Source organism: Oryx dammah, unplaced genomic scaffold (assembly GCF_014754425.2).
Source record: "Oryx dammah isolate SB20612 unplaced genomic scaffold, SCBI_Odam_1.1 HiC_scaffold_25, whole genome shotgun sequence".
NCBI lineage: Eukaryota > Metazoa > Chordata > Mammalia > Artiodactyla > Bovidae > Oryx > Oryx dammah.
In genome coordinates this window covers 78030222-78049555 of record NW_024070209.1, presented here as the reverse complement: position 1 = coordinate 78049555, position 19334 = coordinate 78030222, and the positions used below count along the sequence as shown (strand labels likewise).

Below are 19334 nucleotides of genomic sequence, written 5' to 3'. Positions count from 1 at the left end.
CTCATGAGACATTCTTAGGGAACGAGAAGGGAATGTCAAACTTAGGGGTCAAAATGATGAAATGTATGAACTACTCACAATGAGACCCTTACTTGTAGCTTGCATGCAGGACCTAGTTTCCCAGGACCTTGATTCCCATGGATCAAACCTGGACACTGCACTGGGAGCTCAAGAGTCTCATCCTCTGGACTAGCAAGGAAGTCCCAAAGTTGCTTTGTATTTTAAAAAACTGGGCTAAACATTTATCTTTCAGTGTTATCTCTATCTGAATTTTAGAATCAAACATACTAAGTAACCTACTAAAATTTTTCTCTAGCACTAGCAGAGGGGTAAAAAATGAACTTTTAAAGGCAAATAGTTTTGGCATATTTACTAGGATATTCAACATTAGGTAACAACAGATTTCCCTCCACTGGAAAATGACCCCTTAACAGTTTTTCCCTTCCTGGGGGCAATAATTAGGATTAATATTATGACTGTTCTCTACATAAAGTCTAAGGCCTGTCCTTTACCAAAAAGACAAATGTGCCTTGAATGAAGTAGTGATCACAGGCCATAATGGTCCACCATTCCCATTCCAAGGAGAAAAACAATGCCAGGTTGGATCCACCAAGCTTGGCTACGGCTGTTCTCAAAGTGCCAAAACTCTGTGGCAGTCTGAGTTGCTTAAAATGGAAAATGTTGGGTTTTAACAAAAAAAGGGTAACAGATTAAAAACAACAATAAATATTTAAGAGATTTATTAAAGCATCTTATTTCAAAGATGGAAACACATACAAATTAGAAACATGCAACCATCATCTTCCACAGTCAAGTTAAAATGTTATATATTTTTTGTATTTTCATAGCTGAAAACTTCAGATCTTAAACTGGACTCATTCACCCTGAATATTTAATTCATTCTTTCTGAATGTATTCTGGGCAGCAAATAACCAAAATGCAAACTATTATATAAAGAAAGTGCAAAGTTAAAAAAGAATATGTGTAGAGAATGCCCCCTTCCCACCCACCCCCAATCAAAGGCAAACAATGGCACTTTGCTCTTGCTTAACCTAGATTGTCTCCAAAAACTACTAAAATGTAACATACTTAACAACAAAATCTGACTTTTAATAGGTATCCAAAAAGCTTGTTAGTGTTTGAAAATAAATGCTTAAACAAAGGAAAATGTACTTTGTATCAAACAAGTATGATGAGCCCTGTGTTGCAGCATTCTGTAAAATGAACAAGACAAAAAGCTGGTATAGGGTTTATTGAAAAAGGCAGAATTTCTTCAGGCAGGTATGTAAGGAGGTGGTGGTTCTTTCTCAGGCATCTTCACTGCCATTTCATAGGTTGGCAAAACATACTGAAAAGAGACAAGAAAAAATCATACTGGACTTAATTCTCCTTTAAATTTCTATCTTGATAATTCAGTTTTCAGATTTAATACCTTAAATAGGGGTATACCAACCTACAGAGGAGAGCTAAAGAAACTGTTAGCTAAGTACACCTGACTCTTCAGGATACCTGACCCTTAAGTAACAAGAATGTTAGGGGTGCCAACATCGCACAGTCAGCCCTCCGTATCTGTGGTTCCACATCTATGGACTCAATGCAGACTGGGTAGTATTGTAGTATTTACTACTGAGAAACATCTACATATTAGTGGATTCTCTAGTTAAAAGCCATGGTGTCCAAGGGTCAACTACAGTTCTTGGGAGTAGAGATAACTAATAACCTAGAGCTTTACATGCAGGGGATATGATATGTCTGATCCAAGATCACTAGAGAGGATAACAGAAGGTAAGGTAAGAAGGGAAGGCAGAGACAATTTTGCTTCTGAACAGACCCTGAGGCCACCAGGATACCCTGACAGGCAGTATGTACTGCCCTCCCCTCGCTCCATTGTGACTGATAAAGCAGCCAGGCCAAGTCACGTCAGGAATGGAGGATCTCAGCAAAGGGCCCGCTGAACCCTGGTATAGGAACCCTCCAATACAAGGTTGTATTTTATCAGAATCTGTAGTCAAAGCATCAAGCACTTCTATCACCTGCTCTAAGGTGAAGGGCATACCTAGGTAAAGAGTGGCATTTTTAAGCTAAGTGACTCCAACGTGACAAGCTGACGCTACATGGGCCGTATATACTCTACATCCTGGAAGCCTGGAAGACAGTACAGCAGCAACTAGACGGTCTGAGAAGGAGGCCTCCCAACAGACTCATGGTACCTACTGCATTCTTCTCCCTACAGGAAAATCAGCTTCCCCTTTGGATCCTATGGATGTTTTTGGAAAACACCACAAGCTTCAGCTGATGATACCCTATCCTCAGAAGTTCCAGAGGCCAAGACCCTGGCACCGCTCATACTGCTGTTTGCTGACTGGTCTCCCCCACAAAATGCAACACTTGGAGACTGATCATGAGTCAAAACCATTGGCCGGATGGAATGAGATGAGCAGTGCAGAGTGTCTCCAGCCCACATACCCAGGATTCCAACTGGGAAATGCTGAAACTTGTAGATTTAAGCTATTCATGCCCTAAACCATAGTTACGGCATTGAAGACAAAGTCAAGGTTCAGGTTCTTTTGGGAATTCTCAATAATGGCTAGTGAAGCTTTAATATCATAAAAGATCATTCACCTGTGGAGGTGCCTCAAAGGCTGGGTACACAGCAATCTCTGGCATGTTTCTGTTGTTGATGTATTTATAGCAGTTCCAAACACAATTGATCAGATAAGCCTAAAGGAATACAAACAAAATTTACACATACTCGAAACTGTATTTAAAATTACAGTTTCAATGTGGCTGCACCGTGAAGCCACTGGCAGCGGTTGCCTTTTTCTTCTTTCAGGGCTTCCCAGGTGGCTCTACTGGTATAGAACTCGCCTGCCAGTGCAGAAGATGTAAGAGGTGCAGGGTCAATCCCTGGGTGGGACGATCCCCTGGAGAAGGAAATGGCAACCCACTCCAGTATTCTTGTCTGAAAAATTCCATGGACAGAGGAGCCTGGTGGGCTATAGGCCATAGGGTTGAAAAGAGTCAGACACAACTGAGCAACTAACTTGATTTATTTTTTAATTTATAAATTTAATTTAAATTTAAATTTACCTGCTGTAAAATTAAGGAGTCTTATTATGCTCTCCCCACATTTTCTCCACAGAGAAGGGAACCGGCATCCACTTGGACCAAGTACAGGCCAGGAGCTTTCCCTGTGTGCCCTCACTTAAATGTCACAAGCTTTTACAGAGAAACCCAAGTCTGGGATTCCAATTCACGTGTGACAACCACTATGCTGCAGAAGGAATTCTATTTCTGAACTCTGGGAATTTTAAGAGATTTTCAATCCCAACCATGAACCATGTCCAAAAACATGATGCTCCTGGACAAGAAGAATCCTGGTTATCTCCAACCACTGCCTGAGAAGGAGAGGAGACATTCCCTGGGAGCTCTCTCTATCACATTAGAATAAGGAGAGCTGTGAGGAGACACGGCAACAAGAAGGTCTGGAAGGACACTCTCACAGTCCAAACGCCCCCCCTTCCCCACCAAATACTTAGTCAGCAACTCACCTTAAAAATGATGAACAAGGCAAAGAACACAAGAACAATGAACAGGAGGCAGCTGGAGTCCAATGCCAAGAGGTCATCTTTATAGGGAAAATCAGGCTGTAAAAAACAGGCGGGGACAAACAGGCAGAGCAGAAGGGAGTTTCAGAGCCCTCAAGCAGAGTGCCTTGCACATAGGAAGCAATCAATAAATGTTTTTTTGAATGAACAAACAGTAAGTTTGCAGTATGCAAGATGGACTCTCTAAAGCAGGTTTCGATAAAATACCTAAAAGATGCATTTTTAAAATTAATTTTCATTTATCTGGATCCTACACCTCTATCCACCAGACCTTATTTCAGGCCACAGTGTTCCCTACCTCTCCATCCCATAGCATTAACCTCTGCTCACTTCCTGCTGTCATGAGACACCCCTAGTTTATTATTACAAATAAGATCTTCAGGTCTTGATTCCCCAAATACATGGTTTGCTCCTTGAAGAGAAGGATGTTATGTTTATACACCATACACCAACAGTTGGCCTAGAATAGAGTGAAGAATACAGGAAGCACTCACATATTTGCTACAGATGCCTGCAAAGACAGAAGGTACTGTCTTTGACAGTACCAATGAGTGCCAATGAGTAAAACTCCAATGATTGCCAAACACAGTCCAATTATTTATTTACTTTTCATACACTCAAAAGTTGAACTACTCCTGAAGTTCTATGATACCCATCTTTAGGGACTTTTAATATTTAATTATCCACATGGTATGTAAGAAGATACTCTATTTTCATCTTTTTGGTTTCAATATGGTCAGTAACGGTAGTAATGCTACTTTAAAACACTTAAAAAAAATAAAACATAGTAAATTAAATAAAAATAGTACCCAAAAGCTGACTTTGATTTTCAACAAATGGAAGAATTTTTTTTAAGTTTTATTAGCATACACACTTACTAACTGATCCAGATATTCCTTGATTCTTGGCAAATAAGTCAGAGAACTGATAGCAACCAGGCAGCTGAGAACAAAGTCAAAAAGCCGGTAACAGAAGAACGGAATCAGCCAACCCACTTGATACTGGAAAAGGAAAAAATAACCACAACATCACATCACATATACGGAATGATTAAGTACCATTCAGTAAAGTCAAAACTCTCGAAGAAAAGTATAGAATACTTACAGAAATTGCTCCGTATACCAGCATTGAACTGATTATAAACATAAGAACAGAGACGGCAAAAAGAACACAGGCATTATCTATGAAAACAGAAGCAAATATCTAATTAAGCTACTTGTATAACAAAAAGCAGAAGACTATTTTCGACAAAATGTCATTAAGAAATGAAGCTTAAGAAATTCATGCCTTTGCTCTTTCTTATTTGTTAAACTGCTACAACTCAGGGTCAACTCATTTCGGACAGCACGTGAACCTGGTACTCTGCCAGAGACAGATCTCTGCCCAGGGTCTAAGTTTTGAATATGGGCAAACATAATTATAATGCAATGCGGCAAGGGCTAAAACAGAAGCAAGAAACAATTCGTTTTGCCTTTAGCATCAGGGAAAAAATATAAATGAAATAACACAAGTTGAGTCTTGTGAGATAAGCAGGGTTCAACTGGAGCAAAAGGCTGGTATTTGTTTAAACATGGAGTTGTACACACGCCCCCTCTTGCTTAAGATAAAATAAATCACCTCAAAGTCAAAGTTCTCCCTCAATGTCCCTTTCCCACCTCAACACCCAAACTCCTTGCACCGAATCCCTTCACCGTGCCTTCTCTGCTACATCCAGGTCTATTTTCTTCTCTGTTCCTCAATCCGCCCTCGGGTTGCTGCCTTTCTCTACATTAATCCACGTCCACTAAACTTTTTCACAAAGTGCTCAAGTGATCTCAAACAAAACAAACCAAAAAGCACCCACACTTGACCTGATGCAAGCTTCTTAGCACTGTAAGAGTCTAAAGCTGATTCTCTGGCTCTGGCTAGATATCAAGAACCTGAAAGGCACTAATAACGATGAATAATTAGACGACCTGCTCAGTGTTCACTCTAGTGGATAAGTGTTATGTATCACTGTGTCACTTGGCAGTACAAACAGTATCAGTAGCTGGCACTGAAGTAAGAAGAGCTCTCTCTAAATTTTCCTAGAGGATACAGGACAACTAAACGTTAAAGACTTAAAGAACTTCCCTGCTGCACCACACAATGGCTCTCAAAGGGAAGAATCCAGATATAAAAAAACTTGAAAGCAAAATGTGTAATTCAAACAACTAGCTTTCAAAAATCCATTACTGGAAGACTACAAGTTGATTTAGACTTCTTGAAATACTGAAATAATTAAAGTGAAGCTCAAGGTCTTCCACTGGAGCAACAAATAGCAAAACAGAGGAGAGATGGGGTGGTGGGTGCAAAACACATTTAATGCCTGGAACAGGGGATACTCCAGGAGGTATGAATCAATAAAGCAAGCAAAACATGAGGGGCTCAATGCCCAGAGAAGAACCTCAGATTTGCACCATATTCAGAACCTCCTCTGGGAGGTCCCAAGTATTTACCCATCTCCCAGCTAAGTATAAGTAATGATAAATTCCTATTTGAAAAACAGCTTGCATATGCTGTGAAGTTACTTCGTATAAACCGAGTGTTACAGCCTGTTTGGCTGATTAAAAATAATTAATCACAAACTTCATTTTTTAAAAAATTAGTTATCAGGCCAGTGATCAGAAATTAACTTACCTTTGCAACACCAGGTCTGTGGGAAGGTCAAATTTTACCTTCCAAGAAATACCAACTACTGGATTACCGAGAACAATGTATTTTTATATTTGCTTACATTCATTGGAAGTACTGATGCTAAAGCTGAAACTCCAATACTCTGGCCACTTGATATGAAGAACTGACTCATCTGAAAGACCCTGATGTTGGGAAAGACTGAAGGTGGGAGAAGGGGACAACAGAGGATGAAATGGTTGGATGGCATCACCAACTTGATGGACATGTTTGAGTAAGCTCCGGGAGTTGGTGATGGACAAGGAAGCCTGGCGTGCTGCAGTCCATGGGGTCGAAAAGAATAGGACATGACTGAGCGACTGAACTGAACTGAGGGCTTCAGTAGAATATAATCAACAAAAATATAATGAATAATGTGATTTTCTCTGCAGTAGCAACAACAGTCAGGCAACACACAATAAACTTGTGACTAAAGAGCCAGTTGCACAGACTTACGAGAATCTCAGTAACCATAAATCTTTTCTACAACTCAATTTTAAGAGCAATATACATGACAAAAGAAAATGCTGACATTAGCAGATTCTGTACAATTTTACAGCCTGGAGTTAAAAGTTTATAAATGCCAAAAAAAAACCATAATGTTTATTGTTCTATTCTGGTTTTTAATTAAAAACAGATTTATTCAGAAAAAAAAAATCAAATGCTAGAAGGAATGTTTCCATATATTCTTGGTATTTCTGTTATCAATTTGACAACCAAATTAAAAGATTATATACGTTTGAAAGTAAAACTAGGATACTCATGTAAAAACAAAACAAAAACACTTTAAAAAACACAATATGAACAACTGTTAGTGTCATCATACTATAATGTACTATTGATGGCCACAAAACTCTACCTGCTGTTAAGAAATAGGTTAAGCCTGAGGACAATAATAATTTGAATTAATAACCATTTAAAAAAAAAACCACTTCATTAACCGATCAGAGAAGATCATAATGTAAAAATGTGCAGTTTATAACAAAAGCTAATCTAAAAATAAAATTAAGATCCTGTAATATTATAAATATAAAATACATGTCAACTGAGAACATTTTTCTGAAGAAACTGTTCACACTAAAAAGTCTGAAGCATAATTTTCTATTCAAATATTAAATTTTTAACATGATTTTTAATGTAAAATTAAACTTGCACTTTAGAGAAAGATAAATAATAAAAATACTATTGGGAGTAAATAATTTTAAAAAAGTAATTTCCATGAATGTTCTAGGAATACTCTAAAGTCCAATGTCAACTCTTCATCTAAACAATAAAAATATATTAAGAATTGAGACCCTGAGCAAATGATACCACCAAATATTCAAATAATTCGTGTTCTATATTTTACTGTAAGATTCTGTTCCATGAGCAAAACTCCCATCCTCTACTACACTTACCAGCTGACCCTCAAAGACTCAGTCTTCTTCTAATCTCTTCTCTCCTCCTCTTTCCACAGTATTTCAATGCAGACAATGCACATTTCTCAGAAATCTCCTAGCAGTCCACTTGATCTTCTGGCTACAAATGCTCAACTTTAATTCCGAGTGTTTTTGAAAAGCCTACAAACACATTTGTGCCTCAGCAAGTATAACAACAATCAATCCTCTACCTAACGTGTGTGTGTGTGATTAGCAGGCAAAAGTTTCAACTAAAAACATACCAGCCATTCTCTCAGACGAATAGTAATTGCCAATGACTTCATACTGAATGTTGACAGCTGGCATTGAGTTTGGGTGTGTTACCTCCACAGTCAGCAGAATTGCCATCAACAGGTTGACCACCTATGAAAGATAACATTTTATCAACTATACTATTAATCAGGAAGCAGTCCCCAACACAATCTTTAGACATCTTCTATTTAACTATCATCTTCCCTGAGGTAATAAAGACATAAAATGGGACTACCTGTGAGATAAAATACACAATACGACTTTAAGAATATGTTAAATATTTCATAAAGTATAAACTTAATCATTTCATAGAAAAGATGCTGGACCGATGCTATATTAATAAAACAGAATAAAAAGGCACAACAATGAAAAATGAGAGATCACAAATTGCTAATTTGAGTCACATATTTATTCATACTCCTATCTCAGAATTTTTGGATTTGAAGAAGCTGATCTATCAGATAAATATAATTTCCACGTCTAGGTATGTAATGATCCATCAGGTAAGTCGAAGGCCTCTCCACAGTATCTCCTGTACAGTGGTAAGGAATTATTTCCTCTTGAGCTACACTCAAATACTTAAAAAGACTTTGACTACATCACTTAACCTCCGCCTGCTGGTCTTAATTTTATGCTTTGAGATATTTTGTTATCCCTTCTGAATAAGTGCTCCTCTAACACCTCAGTTCAGTTTAGTCGCTCAATCATGTCCGACTCTTTGCGACCCCATGGACTGCAGCACGCCAGGCCTCCCTGTCCATCACAAAATCCCGAAGCTTGCTCAGAGTCACATCTATCGAGTCAGTGATGCCATCCAACCATCTCATCGTCTGTCCTCCTCTTCCCCTCCTGCCTTCAATCTTTCCCAGCATCAGGTCTTTGCCAGTGAGTCAGTTCTTCGAATCAGGTGGCCAAAGTATTGGGAGTTTCAGCTTCAGCATCAGTCCTTCCAATGAATACCCAGGGCTGATCTCCTCCATAATGGACTGGTTGGATCTCCCTGCAGTCCAAGGGACTCTCAAGAGTCTTCTCCAACACCACAGTTCAAAAACATCAATTCTTTGGCACTCAGCTTTCTTTATAGTCCAACTCTTACATCCATACATGACTCCTAGAAAAACCATAGCTATGACTAAATGGACCTTTGTCAGCAAAGTAATGTCCCTGCTTTTTAATATGCTGTCTACTAGGTTGGTCATAGATTTTCTTCCAAGGAGCAAGCATCTTTTAATTTCATGACTGCAGTCACCATCTGCAGTGATTCTGGAGCCCCCCAAAATAAAGCCTCTCACTGTTTCCATTGTTCCCCATCTATTTGCCATGAAGAGATGGGACTGGATGCCACGGTCTTAGTTTACTGAATGTTGAGTTTTAAGCCAACTTTGCTCAACAAACTAGTAAAATGAGAGAAGAGCAATCTGATCACAGCACATCAAGATCTCAGTTCCCACATCCTAACTAACAAATTTCAATCAACATGTCTGAAACAAATTTCAATTAACACAGTCTGGTTCTTTTATGGACTGGCTGCATAAATCTTCTGAATGTCACATGCTGCTGCTGCTGCTGCTGCTAAATCGCTTCAGTCGTGTCCAACTCTGTGCGACCCCATAGACGGTAGCCCACCAGGCTCCCCCATTCCTGGGATGCTCCAGGCAAGAACACTGGAATGTCACATGAGTGACTCCCTAAAACGCCTAATTCTTTTTCACACTTGATCCTGCTAAGCTACAACCTATATCTACCTGTAGAGCTGGATTCAGAGGCCCAAGCATAAGCCCTTATACATTATCTGCAATCAAATTTCATCTTATAACATTCTTGCATATCAATATTTTCTCCATCTGAATTCTGACATCCTATGGATAGATTTACGCTCTCTCAGCTTCCTGCATTTGAAAATATGATTATCATGTAATGAGATTCTCCACCCACGTCACTAGCAAGAGAACAGGGCTGAGGATAAGCTGCCAGATCGAGGCTCTTCTCTTCCCATTGGTCAGCAACTTCTGAATGAAGTCTTTATCTGGTCCAAAGTAACATCTAGTTCAGTTCAGTTCAGTCGCTCAGTCATGTCCGACTCTTTGCAACCTCATGTATAGCAGCACGCCAGGCCTCCCTGTCCATCACCAACTCCCAGAGTTCACTCAGACTCACGTCCATCGAGTCAGTGATGCCATCCAGCCATCTCATCCTCTGTCGTCCCCTTCTTCTCCTACCCCCAATCCCTCCCAGCATCAGAGTCTTTTCCAATGAGTCAACTCTTCGCATGAGGTGGCCAAAGTACTGGAGTTTCAGCTTTAGCATCATTCCTTCCAAAGAAATCCCAGGGTTGATCTCCTTCAGAATGGACTGGTTGGATCTCCTTGCAGTCCAAGGGACTCTCAAGAGTCTTCTCCAACACCACAGTTCAAAAGCATCAATTCTTCGGCGCTCAGCCTTCTTCACAGTCCAACTCTCACATCCATACATGACCACTGGAAAAACCATAGCCTTGACTAGACAGACCTTAGTCGGCAAAGTAATGTCTCTGCTTTTGAATATGCTATCTAAGTTGCTCATAACTTTTCTTCCAAGGAGTACGCATCTTTTAATTTCATGGCTGCAGTCACCATCTGCAGTGATTTTGGAGCCCCAAAAAATAAAAGTCTGCCACTGTTTCCACTGTTTCCCCATCTATTTCCCATGAATTGATGGGACCGGAGGCCATGATCTTTGTTTTCTGAATGTTGAGCTTTAAGCCAACTTTTTCACTCTCCACTTTCAATTTCATCAAGAGGCTTTTTAGTTCCTCTTCACTTTCTGCCATAAGGGTGGTGTCATCTGCATATCTGAGGTTATTGATATTTCTCCCAGCAATCTTGATTCCAGCTTGTATTTCTTCCAGTCCAGCATTTCTCATGATGTACTCTGCATAGAAGTTAAATAAGCAGGGTGACAATATACAGCCTTGACATACTCCTTTTCCTATTGGGAACCAGTCTGTTGTTCCATGTCCAGTTCTAACTGTTGCTTCCTGACCTGCATATAGAGTTCTCAAGAGGCAGGTCAGGTGGTCTGGTATTCCCATCTATTTCAGAATTGTCCACAGTTTATTGTCATCCACACAGTCAAAGGCTTTGGCATAGTCAATAAAGCAGAAATAGATATTTTCTGGAACTCTCTTGCTTTTTCCATGATCCAGCGGATGTTGGCAATTTGATCTCTGGTTCCTCTGCCTTTTCGAAAACCAGCTTGAACATCAGGAAGTTCACGGTTCACGTACTGCTGAAGCCTGACTTGGAGAATTTTGAGCATTACTTTACTAGCATGTGAGATGAGTGCACTTGTGCGGTAGTTTGAGCATTCTTTGGCATTGCCTTTCTTTGGGATTGGAATGAAAACTGACCTTTTCCAGTCCTGTGGCCACTGCTGAGTTTTCCACATTTGCTGGCATATTGAGTGCAGCACTTTCACAGCATCATCTTTCAGGATTTTAAATAGCTCAACTGGAATTCCATCACCTCCACTAGCTTTGTTCATAGTGATGCTTTCTAAGGCCCACTTGACTTCACACTCCAGGATGTCTGGCTCTAGATGAGTGATCACACCATCGTGATTATCCAGGTTTTCAATAAAGTCTTTATCTGGTCCAAAGTAACATCTATAGAGACTTTCTCAAACATCTTGCTGAAATCCCATCACCGGTATCTGGTAAATTTTCCTCGTCTACCAGGGTGTAATTCCAATTCTAAAAGGAAATTCTTTATGCCTCTAGTTGTTAGTGAATTCCACAATTATCCCAAGAGGCACCACTTCCTTTAAGTGCTTAAAACAACCCTGCTAATGATTTAAGAACTGGAGTAGGCTTCCCTATCTGAAGTCCACACCATCTGCCTTCCTTCCCTTTGTGAACATGGGATACTTTCAAGGGACATCTGAGTTTCTTTATCAATAGTGTTTTAAACACTCTCTTATCATGGAGCTCTCTCCTGTCCACCCTGAATGATAAGTTTATCACCTAAAGGCATTTCACATTCTCGAAGACAAGCAGCCCAAGTTTTTTAAATAAGATAAACGTCACAATACCTAATTCGGAATCAATTGAGATTTCTAAAGATACACTATAAATCAAGTAAATTTACATATGTTATTTGACTTTATTCTTCACAACAACCTTGTGAAGAAAGTATGACTTATGCTCATGTGCTGACGGTTAAACTAAGGTTCAGCAAAGTGAAATATCATGTGTTAAGCTCACTGACGTGCTAACAGGATAGAGCTAGGACACAATCTGGTTCTTTTAGAAACATCTTCTTTCTTACTACTACAGGATCACTTATAACCATTGCTACTTACTACTACAGGATCACTTATAACCATTGCTAGGCAACTCTTGTTTTGAGATATTTCCAAAATGAACCATTATCTAAGGCTACAAAATGTTACTCTCTAAATACATTCAGGTACATGCCTTTTCCTTGCACTGCTCAAAAGCAAGGTATTTCATCCTTCAACACTTGAAAGATATTATGAGACAACCATATTTTCAAGGTGACTCCCCAGTTGATGGCGGATATTTTAACTGCCCATTTTTATTGCAGTGGGGTTTTGGAGAGGGTAGGTGGTTTATGAGCTAACACAATTAGGTGAATTAACTATTGAACAGATATCTCTACTAAGACACTGTATACTCTGTGCATGGAAATCAGTTCAAAATCAATTCAGCAAACCCTTCTTTACTAAGCACAATACTGTCATAGTTTAAAAGCTCTGTATGGGAAAGAAAAATATTTATGTGAAAAATAACATGCAAACTCAATTACTAAATGAAGGAAATGACACATCAAAAATATTCAGGAGTTTATTTTTCCTTTCTTAAATATTTGCATCACATGTAGGATTTACAAAAATCTTTTCTTCTCTTTCATGGGTAAGTCACAGACTCACCCACTATTATCTTCTAGTATTAGTGACACTTCAAGATTCTTTTCATTGTGAGTCATTCTCTGAATATTAAACAAAATAAATCACAGGTCTAATCAAAAGAAGCAAGAAATGATAAATTTCAGCACTATTTCGTTACAAGCTCAAACAACTCTTCACTGATTAATTATATTTCATTAGCACCTCAATGTAACATTTTAAAGCACTCATCTGGAAAACTCATCCTGTGATCTTATCTTCACCCCTGAGCACCTATCCTATGCTCATAGACTCCATTCTATTTACTTTTTTTTTATTCTATTTACTTTTGATTACCATTGGTATTTCTAAGTTCCATGCAGCACTTTTCAAACATACATAAGATTTACTTTGTGATCTTGTAATACAAAATCTGAAGAAAGCAACTACATACAAACAACTCCAGCATATTTATTCCTGATTCATTTTTCCCTTTTACTGCATTCAGGAAAGAAAATTAGCAAAAATGTAATTAAAATAATGATTGACTTCTAAAGCTAGTCACACAGGAGGTACAGAATGCAGCAAATATGCACATATGTCAACAGCCTGGGCAATGGACACATCCATGCAGAAGGGGTACTGCAGTTACTGGGATAAACAGTATGGTTTGCGTTATAAGCCTTTCGCACACTTCATATAAGTAAACAAACAATAACAAAGAACAGATGTGTCACATTTCACTTGTTTCAAAGGAATAGGATCAGATCCTTGGAAGCACTCACTCAGCCTCAGGAGAGTAATTCCTCTTTGCTTCTCCTTTCATAGCCACACCCATCCTAGAAGATTCCTGAGGACTGGTTTTCGTTCATTTTTTTTTAATCCTTATTCTGTAGTTTTCCCATAGCATATTCTGCCACAACCCAACTTCTGCTCAGACTATAAATAGAACAATGTCTTAGGGCATCTTGATAAGGGTCTCAGGCAAGTCAGCAGACAGCTGTCATCAGATAAAGTCCAAAACTGACTGTCTTTAAAAACGCTGTTAAATGTATATGTAGTTAAATGTACACATACAGTTGTTTACCCTTTTGTGCAGTTACAAATGAGATATTCCTACTATTTTTGGAGGAGACAATTCATTTAACAATAGTCTAATGAATACTTTAAATGCTGTAGTAAGTTACTATTACACACACATTTTCTAGAGAAAGGCATAGCATCTTTCTCCCTCAAAGAGGATATCATGTTGTAGGGAGAAAAATTCAAATGTGTAATTAGTATTTTTAATAAGTACACACAAGAGGTATGCAGTAATTCTTCCAGATAAACAGTGAGGAAACCAGCTTCTTCTGGCTGGGAAGCAAGGAAGCTTCGCCAAGAAAACTGAACTATTACAAAACTAACTGGAATTGGCAAAATGGCTGTTAGTAGTTGAAGTTGTATAAGTAATAGAAAGGCTTTTATACTATTTCACTATTTTTGTATACTTGAGATTTCTGTCAATGAAGTTTTTAAAAAGTGTTTAGGGAAACATACTAACTCTGAAATATAAATAAGCCATACTGATTTAAAGGAGTCAGGAGTGAGGACTGGGAAGGAATACAGCTTGAGGAGCCTGTCTTCACTTCTTCCCTAGCTACCTCACTTTTAGACTGTTTATGGTGAAGACATTCATAAAAAATTAGCCATATATTATTACACCTTTCCAAGACCTACAGTTTTAACCAGTGCTCTAAATGCCTTCTTGTAGTACACCATCAACCATGAAAGAGGACACTGCTGCTGTAGACCTTAAAGCTCATTTTCAACCATTCAATAAACATCTGAACTTCTATCTCCTTAGATTGCCAGGATCCCAAAGCCACACTTTTGAACATCACCAACAATACTATAATCAACAAAACCAATGGCCTTTTCCAACCTAAGAAAATGTTTAAAAATCATCTGTCTTCAAATTTTTCACTAAATGATAGAAAAAACAATTTATGAATGTCAGACTTTAATCTGGAACTCATTCTGAAATTCCCTATTATTTAAACTAGGTATTAAGCCAGACATGCTTCTTTAAATCTAAATGCCAAAGGCTAGCACTTCAGGGCTGGTTCATATAGTAACTGGCTCTGGCTTCTCAAGTGTCTTCTGCACTATTTACTACCATATAATTTACCCTTTGGTACACAGTGTGCAATCACCTAACATGACCTCAGCAGCAGCAGATGCTAGAAAGCAGTGACACTGTATCCAATAGAAAGTTATTGCTACAGCATCTGCAACCAGCAGGAGCTTGAGGACTGCACCCCCAGGTTCTAAACAGCACAGGGCAACTTCAAGGAGAATCATAAATATTCTCCCACCTGGAATACAGGAAGAAGAGTAAAGGTACTTGGGTTTCACTCACTCCCATATCATTTCTGTTAGTAAAGAAGCTTCTGGAAAAAAAAAAAAAGTGCTCTGTTTGGACAAGTCCTCTTTGTGTCTTGGTGGTCTTGGTTTTTAAATGTTGTCTCCCAGCTAGGCAGAAATTATGTCTTTAAGTTGCCAGGATCCCGAAGCCACAGTTTTGAACGTCACCAGCAATACTATAATCAACAAAACCAATGGCCTTTTCCAATCCTTAACCTAATTTGAATCTGTCATTACTGATTAGCTTCTCCTTCCTTGACACTGCACTTTCAGATCTTTGCTCCAAACTTCATTGCAATGCCATCAGTATCTTAAGGGCAGATGCCACGGTCAAGACAAGAAAACACTTGAGAGGCTCTGTGTAGCAGCTGATAGGAAGACAAAAGAAGAACCACACATATCCCTGTAGTTTCGTATGTGCACCACAGCCATTTGCACTGTAGATGAGCAGGAGATCTCTTAAAGCAGATGAACTGATGTAAGCAACATATTATATTCCATGAACTAGAAAAATTCATGCAAAGAAAGAATAGTTTATGGCATCTTTTTATGAAACTAAAGCATGGAAAAACGAAGTTCCGTGCAAAATGTTTTCACATCAAGTCCTTCCAGTGGGAAACAGATGTAAAACTCCCTGTTCCCTATTTTGAGAGAATAAATGCCCTTAGTAAAATCCTTCTCTCTGCATTTTGAGTTTCATGGTTTATAACTCCCACTTTTGCTTGCTATTTCTTTCTTTTTTATGAACTGAGTCCATAGCATCAAAAAAAAATACCTGCCTTGGAAAGAAACACAGCCAATTACATTCAGATGGCTGTAACTGAGATGGTGCTTACTTTCTTTTCAAGGAGTTAGAAATCCTTTGTTCTGTGAATGGAGGGAAGGATCTGAGAAGAAACAGGAAGATTAAGTTTGCATGGAAGAGTCCCAGGTTGCTGGACTCTTTTTCAATTAAGTAAAAGGGAAGGTGATCTTCCAGGGATGAGGGAAACAGGGTTGAATAAGAGGCTTGAGGACCCTAAAGATTTGAATTATTCATTTAGGGGAGGCTGAGCTAAAGACAAACAAAAGAAACATAAGACCCAGTCCTTTAAAAAAATGAAGAACAAAATTAGAAATATAATGCATGTCCAGTATACAAATCAGTTAAAATACAAAAGGGGTGAGGGTCTTTGTGGGGAAAGGTGATATAATTATAGCAATGTTTCTGAAGATAAAAGTAGAGGAAATATTAAAATAAGCTTAAAAACAAACAAATAAGCCTATGCATTCAAGTTTTGTTTGTACATTAATGAAGCAAGATGGTTAAAAAAAACATGTAAATAAGGAATAAGGTGGAGTTCATGTGCCCTCTGCATGGGACTGTATGAAACTGTATCTGCCTAACTGAAGATGATTCTCATCTGCTGCTTACCAAACAGTAATAATTTCGATGCAAACTCTGGGTTCGGAAGAAATGAGAACAGAGAAAGGCAAAAAAAAAAAATCTAATAAAGCTCTTCCTTTTTTGCAGTTCACAAAGTTATCAGAAACTGCATTATCACTAATACCACAACCTCTCAAAACAAAAACAAATAAAAACTTTAAAAATCACAGTCATTAGCAAAGATGACCAAGCCGACAATATGAGTAGTTTTTCAAAACTTCTGTGAAGTCATCATAACCCCAGACTACCTAAACGGAATCACATATTTACAAATCATAAATGAGCTTCAATGAAAACGGATAGTAGTGGAGATGGTGCTAAGGAATCACAAAGGCATTATTAGTGAACCACCAATCAGCAACACTGTCAATCTGGTTATGACACAGAATTACACAAATCCTGGCCCCCGCCGGGAACGTTAGCACGTTACCAAAACACAGCAGGTTCTAGACAAAGGTCAAAACCCTGAATGGGTCTGCGGTGAAAAGCGTCTCACCAGCGGACAGGAGAAAACCTACTGCGTTAGGAAAAAGGCAGATAGTAAGTAAATCCTGGCCAAAGGTATTACCTCCAAGAGAGTTTCCAGACTCACAACAGAGACCTGTCTGCCTACATCCCAAACACACTGCAACAAATAAGCTCCAGAAACAAGAGACAACTGTGTTAAACTGGATCTCTTGCCTTCCCTTCAGGTAAAACAATAATGTTTAAAACTAGGCTGCATCTCAGAAGGTGCGCTCCTAATTCTTTCCTTAGAGGGGGTAAAAAAAAATAAATCCCAGGAAGCAGTGACGGACGGTGGGGCGGGGGGGAAGTGGGGGGCAGTTCCTTCAGATCACGGAAGCACACATAATGATCCCGCAGCCTGGTCATTTCCAGAACTGACCACACCAAAGTCGAGCTCTCTCCTCCCGCAGCCCCCCTCCACCCCAGGCCGCAACGCCTGTGCCTTCCCCAACCCCCCTTTTCTCCTCATTCTCTCCTAAAAAAAAAAACCCCAACAATTTCCCCGGTCCCTCCCACCCCCACTCCGATTCCCAGACACAAGTCTCCCCCCTCCAAAGTTAACAGGTCACTAAAAAGAAGGTCCCCGAGGCCTTCCCGCCCCATCCCCTCCCAGTGGATCCTCCCGTTCGAATATGAGTCCCTCCCGCTTCCCGCTCCGGCGTATCCTCCCCCGACCATGGCCCCTTCCCTCCCTCCTCTCCCGCCCTTACCATGTACCAGGTCCCCAGGATGATCGTCCCGGTGCGGACATGGCAACAGCCGCAGCACCGGGTGCTGTAGAACCGGTCGCTGCGGCTCCGCTTGAAAGTCATGGACACCATCGGGAACCTCGAAGGCCTCTTTCTTAGCCGGGCCCCTAACAAACGCCTTCCGCCCAGCGGTTGAAGACAGAGACCGCCGTCACTGACTCCAAACCAAACGACGCGTCTTCAAGACTGCCCCCCTGCCCGGGCCCCCAAGCCAAGAGCCTTCGCACCTGCGCACTGAGGGCAAAGCGCTGTTCCCGCGAGAGTTCGATTTACCCTTTTCCTCCGCCTTCCTCGCACTCAGGCCAATGGAAGAACGGGAAGCTAGGCGGAAGCGGGTTTTGATTGGAAAAGCCTGGAGATTGACAGGATCTCACACCCAATCAGAGCCGCAACTCTCCTAGGCGCTAATAGATTCCCCTCCTCTTACTAGACGGCGAGGGCTGGTTCCTGGGCCTAGGGTAGTTTGAGTTGGAGAGGGAGTCTGGTAGTTCACCCTCCCCAAAGTGGAAGCGAGGAGGTGAGAGGCATTTAATGGGGAAAAAAAGAAAGTCTAGATGGGAGTAGGTGGCAGAAACCGGGCAGGGAGGACTTGTCTGAGTGAATCTGCCACGTACTGCTCGAACGCATCACGGGACCGCGACTGCTCACGTGACCTTTGCGTCATAGCTCAATTATTGGGCTGGCCAGGAGCTGTGCCAGTGGAGAAGTGGGCGGGGCTAACCCCTGCTCTGGGGCCCTCCTGGCTGCGTAAATTGCGCTTTTTAGAGAGATCAAATGTTAGCCTTCCCCCTTGTCTCTCTCTGACACCTCCTTGTTGGGAGCCAAGAAATACCATGCTACTCTGCCAGAGAAGAAAAGAATTGACGAAAACATAAGGCGGAACTGTTTAGCTGCTGGGTGTTTACAGATAGAGTGACTTTTATAAGGAAAAATTGTGAAACATAACGAAATGGACTGAGGTTCCTGGGTGTCTTCCATGAAAAACAAGCCATAGTCTGGCTCACCTTTCTGGGTATTCTGAATCTAGGGGAGCGCTCCATTTTTGTGCAGTCAAGTATGGCCAGAGAGCGTAATTGTCATTTAAGTAAACAGAGGCTATTGTGGCGGTCACATGTGGCCCTCAAACCAAGTGTGGCCTTTGCAGCCACAACCAGTGATGCAGGATTCAGGATGGAGGAAAACAGGCTATTGGGCCTAGATGCAAGGGAGTAGTTTTAATAAGTCCAGACTCTTGCATCTTCCCATACATGGAAAAACACTTAATTCATTGGCCTAGGCTATCTGGTCTATCTTTAACTAGCAGTAATCTTTTGGTGTTCTGCTATCTGTGATTTTTTTCCCCCTCAAAACTCCTGTTTATCTTGGCTCCTCCGTTTGCATCTTTGGAAAAGGC

At 40.2% G+C, this 19334-nt stretch overlaps 1 protein-coding gene across 1 annotated transcript; it reads right to left on the bottom strand.

Moving 5' to 3' along the window:
- Nucleotides 1–723: 723 nt before the first annotated feature.
- Nucleotides 724–18598, bottom strand: LAPTM4A (lysosomal protein transmembrane 4 alpha). The gene is made up of 7 exons (XM_040224994.1): nt 17903–18598; nt 7960–8080; nt 4713–4789; nt 4487–4609; nt 3552–3647; nt 2623–2721; nt 724–1348 (listed from the first exon to the last, which is right to left on the bottom strand). Exons 1-7 carry the CDS (start codon nt 18011–18013, stop codon nt 1274–1276), a joined length of 702 nt encoding a protein of 233 aa, XP_040080928.1. The 5' UTR covers nt 18014–18598; the 3' UTR covers nt 724–1273.
- Nucleotides 18599–19334: the final 736 nt, after the last annotated feature.